The sequence below is a fragment of the Rhagoletis zephyria genome, unplaced genomic scaffold (genome assembly GCF_001687245.7).
Source record: "Rhagoletis zephyria isolate East Lansing unplaced genomic scaffold, Rhagoletis_zephyria_1.1 Rzeph_scaffold_00536, whole genome shotgun sequence".
Classification (NCBI taxonomy): Eukaryota; Metazoa; Arthropoda; class Insecta; order Diptera; family Tephritidae; genus Rhagoletis; species Rhagoletis zephyria.
In genome coordinates this window covers 24845-36651 of record NW_016157620.1, presented here as the reverse complement: position 1 = coordinate 36651, position 11807 = coordinate 24845, and the positions used below count along the sequence as shown (strand labels likewise).

Genomic DNA, 11807 nt, shown 5'->3' with positions numbered 1-11807 from the left:
TAGGTTGATGTGAGATTTTTAAGCGAATTGGAAGTGAGAGTGTTTAAGGGTACACAGTATCACCCGGTGAACCATTTCAGACGGACTTATACAGCGTTTTTACTGCATTTAAAATTCAACATTTTGCATTTTCAAACATACAAACATATGTATGGCTTGAAGAGCGTTAATGCTAATGCCAAATGCACATTCACGCGAGTTCGAAGTTTGTAAGCTTTTGACAAACAGCCGTGTTCCAGTCGCTTGTTCAGACCCGTATCTAGCACGATCAATTCGCACGGAGAAGATAGCATAGCATAGCAAAACCTTCTTAAAATGAAAAAAAAAAAATTACACAACAAATTTAATACAAAAACTTGAACTATGTATTTTAACCGTAGCCGAAAATATGTGCTGTAAAAGGAAAAGGAAAACCGAGTAATCGCATGAAAAAAATTACACTTAAATTCAAAACAAATCGCAGTGGCCGAACGTTAAAAGATAAAGATAATTACAGGGAATTTTTAGTTTACATTTAACTTCATGAATTTTGCAACAAATTAAATTATAGATATGTCGCACTGACGCTTTTTATGTGAAAAAAAGAGATTAGTTAAATAAAATAGCTTTACATGCGTACTTCGGTAAGCAGATAATTTGCAGAAATTTTAAATAAAACGCTTGCAATTCTAACAAAATTTTCTTGATTTTTTTTTAATTTTCTTCACAAAGTTGTGAATTCGGATTTATATAGTTTTTGTTAGATAATGAGTTCTACTTTTATAAAAAAAAATTACAAAAAATATTTCAAATGAACATTGCGAATATTATCTATATAAAGATCACTACAATTTTGAGTGAGTTAATATAGTTACTTATTCCTTTTTAACTGAATAGTGAGTAAATCCCTACTCGGCGAAAAATGGAGAAATATGTTTGAGTTAAACATTCTAAAATAATAAATTGGTAATCATTAAAAAAAATTTCAAATCGGTTTTTAATTTCCAATTAGCTTTAAAATAAGATTTTAATACTTCATCATAAAGTTTCAGTTTTTATAAGGAAACAACGTCAACAAAGGGGCATAACCACTCCAGAGTAATATAATTCCCTTCAAATTAATTTTCAAGCGCTACTGAGGATACGTCAAATTCGTTTGAATGTAAATAGTTGCCACATTTGGCGCAAAGCTATCTCCTTTTGATTGCTGAATCCTAACACATTGCGCAGATAGGATAACGATCAGGATTTTGCTTGGTGGTCTTACATGACTGTGTTACACTAATGCAGTATATCTATGTATGTATGTATGTATATAATATATTTTACACACTTTAAATATGCGCATAAAATGATATATCGATTACTACATTTTCACAGTGTATATATATATACATACATAGATGTCATCATCAGCAGAGTACGGTGTATTACTTTTTCCACCTTTTTTTCCGGATATACTCCGTCTGCAGCGTCACCTACCGGCAAAATAAATTCTAACGATATTATTAGTTAGTCAATTTAGTAACATAGCTAGCTTAGAGTGAAAAGTTGCAAAGTGCCTATTTAAAAATTTTACAGAAGAGGAAACAACTTTTTATGGCCATTTTCTTCAAGTATTTCGCAAAACTTTGAATACCAAATTTCGCCTGTTTAAAGCAAAGTAAAACTCCATACGAATTAGAGGCATTTGATCTTTATTAAAAGATTTCGAACTAAATATTTTGGCCTTATCGAATTTTCGGAGCTCTTTTGGACTTTTTTCCTTTCATTGAATATGGACGAGAAAACATAAAAGAAGCACCTTTATCCTTCTTGAAACGCTACATTTTTAATTTCTCTAGACTACTGAATCAAAATATGAGTTTTCATAAGAAGTGGATTTAGCAACTTGTCATTCTACTGGTGATTTCGTTTCTTACGAAAAATGTTGCCTTCCCCGGTGTAAAATAAGTTTTATGTTACACTCAACCCTGTAAAAAGACATGTCTCTCACTCCTTGCCCTTGTCTAGATCGCGCATTTTCTAATATTTTCGTTTTAAACAACCATCTGATTTTCAGGGCAACCATCTCCCCTTACAAAGCTTCAAAGGGCAGAGAATGTGCCTTTTTTGCCTTACAAGAGTGTGACATTTTAAGAAACGAACACAAAATTTTCTCACCCTATGCCTTTAATTTAGAATCGAACACGAAAAAAGAAAGGGGCAATCAAAAGGCGACATTTTTTGGTAGAAACAAAATCACCATAAGCTGGCGATATAAAACATCCTTCACCTTTTCGGCTTTTGGGCAACTTCTAATATTTACGGGCTTACCAAAGCCTTCTATCTATTATTATTTGATAAAACGTAATAATAATTATAGCTACATATCCTAAATTATGGGGAAAAATTAGGTTGGAATCAACTTCTCTGTTTTTAAGTTCTGGTTTATTTAAGGAAATTTCCCCAATTTTTACCGACTTCACAAAAAGGAGAAGTTTATCAGTTCGTCGGAATATTGTTTTTTTCAGGTTTTTTATGTATGTTACCGCAAACCTTGGCCCACGTTACCCGATTTTTCAAATTCTTTTGTTTAAAGGAAAGGTGTTACCTCACAGGTGATCCCATACTAATTTGGTTTAAATCCGATCATTGCAGCATGAAGAAATTAACGATAATCTTAAATTTATATATGAAAATTGAAGACGGTTTTGTTTTTTGCTTAAAAATTCCATGTTCGTGACAATTTTATTACAATTAATCTTTCATATTCTGCTTTCTGAGCTTGTGTATATTAAAACCCAAAATTGCTTAATAAATATCTGAGAAAAAAAAATTTTTAATCTGCGAAGTCATATAAACATTTTTTCTTACGAATAATTCCGAGAGTTCTGGGTTTTAATTTTTAGACATATATCTATAGTTTCTTGAAATATTCGACCAAAGCTACAGGCTGTACTTCGTCACCCCAAAAGTTTATTTTCACTGTTGCACAGTGTAATAAAAATTATTTTTCTTCGAAAACAGTGTTGGTTGGATAGATCTTTTATCAAGTATGTACTCTGCATAAACACAGAGCTTTATTTAAGCTCTCTATACAAATGCCGGACAATGTGAGTGGTTCCCTCTGCCCATCACTGAAATTCTGCTAAAATATCTACACCGCTTTTCTCGACATTCTACATCGGCAACTGTTTGGCCAACATAAATTCGCATTGTTGTTGATGGAATAGCATCTTTTGTTGCAGTTGGATGTATTGTTGTTGGAATTGTTGCTGCTGCATCTCAATCAATTCCTGTTGTATGAGTTGTTGTTGTTGCTGATGATGGAGGAAGCACATTTGTTGTTCCTGCAGGGCCTGCAACATCATCGCCTGTTGCGCTCTTTCAACTTCCTCCGGACTGGGAAAGTAAACTGCGTTGGGCGCTTGCGGATGGTTCATGGGAACGCCATGGGTAATGACTTGGTTCAGTGGATGTCCATATGTATTACCGGTGAAATAGGCCGCATTGGAATTGAATACGAGTCGGCCGGTTGATGAGTTCACATTAACATCGTCAATAGCTGGATTTATGGCCCAATAATTTCCACGACCGGGGTCATCTAAAGGTCGTGGCACTTTAACGAAGCATGAGTTGGTACTTAGGGTGTGACGCACCTGACCCTGCCAGCCGTGTTGTTCTTTTCGAAAGTATGGGAAATGGCGTGAAATCCAGTCCTGTATTGCACTCAATGGTAGACGTTTTTCTGGACTACTGCGGATTGCCATGGCCACCATCGCACTGAATGTGAAGCTCGGCCTTTCCTCACTGTCCTCTGACCCATAGCTGTCTGGGGACGCTGATCCGTCGGAGCGTGGTGGTGTTAGCGGAGCGTTATTCAAGCCATGCCGATTTTGTTGAATATTTTCGTTATCTCCGATAATATTGCGAATGGAGAAGTTAGATTCGAAGATTGGTGCCATTATGATTGAAATCGATTAGTTGTGTATATAAATGTATGACCTTCGGAGGGATGCGTATTGCTCCTCAGTGAAGTATACAAATGTTATGAATTGACTGATGATTTATCCTCGAAAATGCTGCAATTTTATACTTTCGAAGCCCCGCTTAAGGCATTTCATCTATATACTGATGGACTAAACTCAAAACGCAGTGCTGAAGTTAGATTTATATTTCACTCAATACGAAATAGACGAATTGCTCATTTTCCTTCAATGAGAATTAAGGATTACAACTAAAATAATTTGAGTGACTTTAAGGGCAGACAAAAAGTGGCGCTAATATCATTGAGTGAAATGCATACAACAAAAGCAATTAAACGAGTAGCTCAAACGTGTAAAGTTAAAGAACAGATATCAATTGTTTTCAAACTTGAAATTCGCTCAAAACTATAATCCGCGGTTATTCGCGTTAAAGGGATTATAGTGACAGAGAAGGTAAGGAACAATGAAAACGGATGACGGGAGCAACCAGGTATGGAAATGAAGGAAGCGTCGACGGTTCATCCAAAACATTAGGTGAAAAGCAATTCTATGAATGATTTCGCGAAATATAGTCTAATTAATGAGGTGCGAGTAGAATAGGAATTAAAAAATTATTAATCAATTGTGTGAAGATGGTATTGTACTTTAATCGAGTAAAAATTAAAAATTAAAAAGTGATAATAATCTCAAAAATTCGTATGCCAAAGTCGAGCTCAGAAATTGAATGCCAAATAAAATAGTTAACATTTACTTTGGTTAATGGAGGTAACAATTACCTATTCGAAATTGAAAAGAAAACGGTCTGAAAAAAGAGCTCCTGATATTAAGTTGATATTAATTTTGTAAGTCACTAGCTTTTGTTGAGAACAGAACTCTTCAGACACTGCAGAAATAGTTCTGAGAAAAGCTGAAGCATTGAAAGCTGAACTTCCGGTCATTAAAGTGGCAGCTTTCTGACACGGCAAGGTGCTTCTGAACTTCGACCAAATCTCAATTGTGATGGGAACCAATCTAAATAAGTTAAATATACTCTTCGTGCGGACGTTCCTTGTTTTTAGATACACTTTGCTTCCACTGCACCAGAAGATGGGCAAGGGAATCCACACGTTGCAAGGCCAGCCTGACTGCTATTTTTCATAAAAAGAAGTATCTGTTCCAATTTCATCACCCTTCTATTTGTGTGATAAAAGGTATTATTGCTAAAAGTTTAATATTGGAGATGTACGGTAAACTATTGGGCTATCCAATCCTGGGAGTAAATAATGGACGCTAAACTTAGAGCAGCGTCTTTGAGAGATACTCATTAGGTGTTGTAAGGTTGAAATTCTGCACCAAAATTTTCGGAAAAGTTGCTCGGGCTAAGTCATTTACACTCGTTTTTGAAGCATCTCAAGATCAATCGAGAAAGTCTGAGGCAGTAGTATATATGTACAGACGGCAACGTTGATCCGGATTAACGGCACCGCTGATCTGATCAAAATTGTGCCTTGACAGACGGCAGTATTTCGGATTAACCACGGCCACCAAAATATTCATTTCATTTTTTTATTTATTCAATTATAACTTCTATAATTTTTTTAATTTTTATTTATTTAGTAACTTTTGACTTTTTAATTGAATTCAATTGATTAACTAATAACAAAATTGATAATGTGAAATAAATCAAAACAAAATAAAGTAAAATAAAAAAGGAGGAAAATAGAATATGCATATAAATCCAAATAATAAAAGTAAAGATTTTTTTACAATCGCTCGCTAAAAATATTTCTTTCAGTGCATAATTTGGTTATAGTTACATTATTTGTTTAAAGTTACCAAATCATAAGTTGAGAAAAATATTTTAGCTGATTTTTTTTCTGGATGCAATTCAATTGGCTGCGAAATTCTGATTGATCGTACAAGTCAGCAAGTACAAAGAAACAGCGGCAAGTGCAACAGTACTTACTAGGAATGTTAATCCCGGGATCCCGGCCTTTTTAAGTCCCCAAAAAATTCTTGGCAGGATTTTCGGGAATTGTAATTTGCGCTGGTGGCAATAATAGAAACTCCTTTTGTTGACCAGTGATGGCTATATTTCTTGTTTTCATTTAATAATTAATATCTTTTTTACAAATGTCTACCTCAGTAATCCTTAAAACACCGTGCGGTAGTCAATTTTACCAAATATAGTAAAATTGAGTTTTTAGTTTTTCACTCTGACGTCAGTAATTTAAAAATCATTTAAAAAATTCAGTGAAATATGCTTAGAGAAGAAGTATGGGTATCAAATTAAAGAGAAAATTCTATAGAATTTAATAAGATTAAATTTTTGGGTGCATAAGGACTGGCAAGTATTGAAAATGTCCTTTTAAAATTTTATCCTTGAAATATCCCAATATTTGTGTGGGTACCGGTTCGCGCAATGAAACACCTTGTTAACATTTAATAATAAAGTTTATGCACATTTATTAAATATGTGTTACTTATGTCTAGGGATACAAAGTTGGCGGTTTTACGCAAACGACTTTACGCACTGACTTCAACACAGAGACTGACTGCTTTCAAATTGTCCGTTGTTTAGGGTTGTCACTATGCATTAGTCAGGGTCGCATTTATTAGTATTAGTAGGAGTGTCCTGTCCGGGTTGCTTTGTGGTTGTCGGGACCCATTCCCACATTTGTTTTTGAAACATTTCGTTCTTCTAACTTTATCAGCTTAAAAAATTCATTAATTTGTGAGCCCATAGATTTTTTTTTTTATTCTAAAGAAATTTCCACTTCCATTTGGTACCCATATTTTTATTCTACATTGCATTGAATTTTGTAAAAAAATTTTGGAATTAATCGTATCTCTCAAATTATGAAGTCCTTTAAAATAAATCCTGACGTCAGAGAGAAAAAACAAAAATGCCACTTTAACCAAAAAAGTAGGTTTTAAACCCATTTGNTACAAATGTCTACCTCAGTAATCCTTAAAACACCGTGCGGTAGTCAATTTTACCAAATATAGTAAAATTGAGTTTTTAGTTTTTCACTCTGACGTCAGTAATTTAAAAATCATTTAAAAAATTCAGTGAAATATGCTTAGAGAAGAAGTATGGGTATCAAATTAAAGAGAAAATTCTATAGAATTTAATAAGATTAAATTTTTGGGTGCATAAGGACTGGCAAGTATTGAAAATGTCCTTTTAAAATTTTATCCTTGAAATATCCCAATATTTGTGTGGGTACCGGTTCGCGCAATGAAACACCTTGTTAACATTTAATAATAAAGTTTATGCACATTTATTAAATATGTGTTACTTATGTCTAGGGATACAAAGTTGGCGGTTTTACGCAAACGACTTTACGCACTGACTTCAACACAGAGACTCACTGCTTTCAAATTGTCCGTTGTTTAGGGTTGTCACTATGCATTAGTCAGGGTCGCATTTATTAGTATTAGTAGGAGTGTCCTGTCCGGGTTGCTTTGTGGTTGTCGGGACCCATTCCCACATTTGTTTTTGAAACATTTCGTTCTTCTAACTTTATCAGCTTAAAAAATTCATTAATTTGTGAGCCCATAGATTTTTTTTTTTATTCTAAAGAAATTTCCACTTCCATTTGGTACCCATATTTTTATTCTACATTGCATTGAATTTTGTAAAAAAATTTTGGAATTAATCGTATCTCTCAAATTATGAAGTCCTTTAAAATAAATCCTGACGTCAGAGAGAAAAAACAAAAATGCCACTTTAACCAAAAAAGTAGGTTTTAAACCCATTTGTTTATTATTTATTTTATGGTAGGAGAGATAGAAGCAATTTTTTCGATTTAAAAGTTGTTGAAAGGTAATGATTATCTAAGTCCCGGGGCTAATCCCGGGATCCTGGGATTTCGATAACGACATCCCGAAATCCCGGGATCGTAAAAAGCGAAAAAATTAACATCCCTAGTACTTACGTACGTTCTATTCAACCGAGGGATTGATAACATCAGAACGAGAAGCATTATGTCCATATCTTCGTATACTTTGTGCCCTTCCTGCTACAAAAGCTAGGTCCGAGCAATCTTTCCACACTCTTCGAGCAGTCAAAACTTGGCGAGCTTACTCAATTTGCGCGAAATCGTCTTAATTTTGTCACACAATAAGCGGAACATAAAGACGTACGCCGTATAAGGAGATTTCTCCTTAGCGCATAGGCCAACAAATAAATAAAAACTTCTCACATAACACCATTTAAGTATTCTAGACAAAATCCGATTTGCATACCACACCCCCAGCATAGTGATCGATATCGGTAAATCTGAACTTCATGCGCAGTAAGTAGATTAATGCTCGCTAGGATGTTTACATTGGGAAGGTGGTTATCCCATTTTGTCATTTTTAGCGTCAAAAATCTTTTTACCGAATACAGCACTCGTCCTGAGTTTCGTTGAAGTATCTCAACTATTAGTTGAATGACCAGAATTACAAACAGTACGCACGTCTTATCTGTCTTATTTGAAATAAAAAATCAGTGTTGCCCACACTGAAGTTTTTACTGTAAGGGAAAAGGTATATTTTCATATACCATATACATTCATATGTATAAAAGAATCAAAATTAAAATGTGTGAAGCAAGATTCTTTGGAAAGACAATACCTGTAACAATTGTATCATGGTATCCACCTAAATATTTTTTTTTATATAAACATTAAAGCTCTGAACTCACCACACGACAGGACATTAAGGTTTTATCTACATAATCTAAACGCTTTGTCGACGGCGACATGAATTTTTTTAACGTGGCAGCGACACCATGAATTTGTTTCAGTTTTATCTGTCGCTAGAAAATTAGAAACACTTATGTAGATCTAATCTGGCCACAGCTACATTTTCGGCTAGTCGCGGAGTTGCCGTGTCGTCGACAAAATAATTATCTTTATAAGAGTACGTATTAAAATAATTTTACAGCTGTGGTCCGTAGCCCAATGTGTTGCAAGCTTCAGAACAAATTTACTCTTTAATTCTCAATCGAGCATACCCATCTAAGACTTCTGTTCCTGAACAAAGTTCTTGACAATTGGTGAGAGCCGAATTACGCTGGCACAACTCTAGCACCTAATAAACTTCCTATGCAGTTTTTTAAGTGATCTATTGCGAATTTTATTCACATGAAATTTAAACACATGCTAATTCTTGTGAACTTTATAATTTAATATTCTCATGTAAAACAAATCAATATCAAGGGATATTTAAAACTATATACAGACACACACACTTAAAAACTAATTAAAATTTACTACTAAATTTACTACTAAATTCACATAGGTGGATTTGTTCAATTTTCTACATCGGCAACTGTTTGGCCAACATAAATTCGCATTGTTGTTGATGGAATAGCATCTTTTGTTGCAGTTGGATGTATTGTTGTTGGAACTGTTGCTGCTGCATTTTCATCAATTCCTGTTGTATGATCTGCTGTTGTTGCTGATGATGAAGAAACCACATTTGTTGTTCTTGCATAGCTTGCACCATCAACGCCTGTTGCGCTCTTCCAAGTTCCTCGGGAGTGGGAAAGTAAATTGCATTAGGTGATTGTGGATGGTTCATGGGAACGCCGTGGGTAATTACTTGGTTCAAAGGATGTCCATATCCGTTCGCAGAAAACTGACCGCCGTTGGGATCAATTACGAGGCGACCAGTCGATGTGTTCACATTAACGTCTTCAATAGCCGGATTTATAGCCCAATAATTTCCACGACCGGGGTCATCTAAAGGCCGCGGAACCTTGATGAAGCATGAGTTTGTACTTAGAGTGTGACGAACTTGACTCTGCCATCCGTGTTGGTCCTTTCGGAAGTAAGGGAAGTTGTCCGAGATCCAGTCTTGAATTGCACTCAATGGCAGACGTTTTTCTGGACTACTGCGGATGGCCATGGCCACCATCGCACTGAAAGTAAAACCGGGTCTCTCCTCGCTGTCCTCTGATCCACTGCAATCTGGGGAGGCTGATCCATCAGAGCGTGGCGGTGTCAGCGGAGCATTGTTCTCAGCTTTGATATTTTGTTGAATATTTGAGGTGTTATCTCCAATAATATTGCGAATAGAGAAGTTAGATTCGAAAATTGGAGCCATTCTAAACGTGTTGGGGAATATGAATTGCTTTACAGTGAAGTTTCCAAGTTTGATGAACTGACTGATAATGCACTCCCAACAACGTCTCATATTTATACTCCCCGGGCTATTCAGGAAGCACTCAAAGCAGATCAGTTACGAATCACACTCAAATCGAAAATCTATAGCAAACATTAAAGTTCACTCAATGTGAGATTTAAAAAGTCCACTCAGATCTATTCGTATCAAAACTCACTCAAGTGATGATAAAATTTCACTCAAAGTAGAAAGGTCCCTGCAAAACCCAAAACTATTACCGATTTAGTGACTTTTAGATCAGGTAGCAGGTGGCGCCATACATCAGCGACAGTCAAAAGTCACTCAAACTTTTCTGTTGTTTTCAAACTTCCAAATATTGTTCCTTGTCATCAGTATTAGGCGGATTATAGCTACTGAGCCGACAAAGAACAATGCAAGGGGTTGCCTAAGATAAGCAGGTAGGGAAAGAGGTGGCCGAGGTGTAGGAAGGTTACATCGAAATTTAGGGGCAAAACGCTGCTATTTTTCAATTTTTATAGATATACTCTGCCGTGTAAGAAACGCAACAACGATTGCTCGCGCTATAAATTTGTTGTGCAACCTAGTAAATTGAAAATTTAGATAGATGAATTGATTATAAAGTTTTAATAACCGCAAATTGTCTATGGAAGCAAATGACACAGATCGAACATCCCGTAGGGCAGGTATAATGTGGCGCTATATTCCACGAAACACTTAAAACACAATCAAAGAGTCACTCAAACGTTTGAAGTTGGAAATCCCTACGTTTCCATTGTTTTCAAACGTCCATTGTTCTCAAGGTTAAATATAATCCGCGGTTACACGCGTTGAGGGATTATTGCGGATGAGCCGGCATAGAGCAATGAAAAGTAGCGACTGTGGTTAACAGGTACAAAAAGAAACAGTTCGTCAAGGCTGTACGAAACTTGACTTTATATAAGACAATTATTATGTATATCTATGTTTTTCACATTAGTTGCAAAAAATTCTTTAAAAGTCACTCAAATTTGAAAATGAGCAGAAAAGTTTATAGAATGGCTGCTAAAGCTGGGTGCTACTTGCCATTGAGGGAAATATATGTACAACCTGCAGAACAGCGTGTCATACGGACTAAAGATATGTTAATTGTCACTCAAACACTCAAATGCGAAATGTCGCTTGGATTTCAATTGTTTTCAAACTTCAATAGCACTTAAGCCATAACTCCAGGGGATTATAGCGGCTGAGACGACAAAAAGGAAGAAAACGGGTAGCCGGGTTGTGGGAATTTTTGATGTCTTTAACTAAAGTTATCAAAACATAGCGTTAATTGAGGGATTACAGCTTCTGAGCGGCCGAAGAACAATCAAAAATAATGAACAGACAACCACCACACGTCGAAGCATGCTTGCCGAAGCGCCCGTTTGTCTGGTAGATCACAGGTAGAAAAATGGCGCGGCGAAAGATACTGAGCGAATTATAGAATAGCAGCGTTCTATTTATGCCGTAGTACTTACGGACATACAATCAAATGGGGTCTGTGGAAATTCACTCGGATAATTGTGCTGCCAAAATATTTATCTCTCAAAGCAGACTTACATACATATATGTATATGTTATATCCTGCTCTCACCTAGAGGATTACAGCTGCTTATGTCACAATCGATATAACTTGAAATATGGGGAATTCCTGCCCACCACGTCTTTTGCACTACCGCGAAATCGCCTGCAAGTGTTTTGGTGTCACAGTAAATTTCCTTTGAA

The 11807-nt window shown here is 35.7% G+C and overlaps 2 protein-coding genes across 2 annotated transcripts; both read right to left on the bottom strand.

Moving 5' to 3' along the window:
- Nucleotides 1-3140: 3140 nt before the first annotated feature.
- Nucleotides 3141-3926, bottom strand: LOC108360208 (fork head domain transcription factor slp1-like). Its single transcript, XM_017612400.1, has one exon. It carries the CDS (start codon nt 3924-3926, stop codon nt 3141-3143), a length of 786 nt encoding a protein of 261 aa, XP_017467889.1.
- A 5310-nt stretch (nt 3927-9236) lies between these two features.
- Nucleotides 9237-10025, bottom strand: LOC108360206 (fork head domain transcription factor slp1-like). Its single transcript, XM_017612399.1, has one exon. It carries the CDS (start codon nt 10023-10025, stop codon nt 9237-9239), a length of 789 nt encoding a protein of 262 aa, XP_017467888.1.
- Between the last annotated feature and the right edge of the window lie 1782 nt (nt 10026-11807).

Bases quoted from the DNA above. Each gene is read 5' to 3' on its own strand.
- LOC108360208 (XM_017612400.1), bottom strand. From the start codon at position 3,926: ATGGCACCAATCTTCGAATCTAACTTCTCCATTCGCAATATTATCGGA.
- LOC108360206 (XM_017612399.1), bottom strand. From the start codon at position 10,025: ATGGCTCCAATTTTCGAATCTAACTTCTCTATTCGCAATATTATTGGA.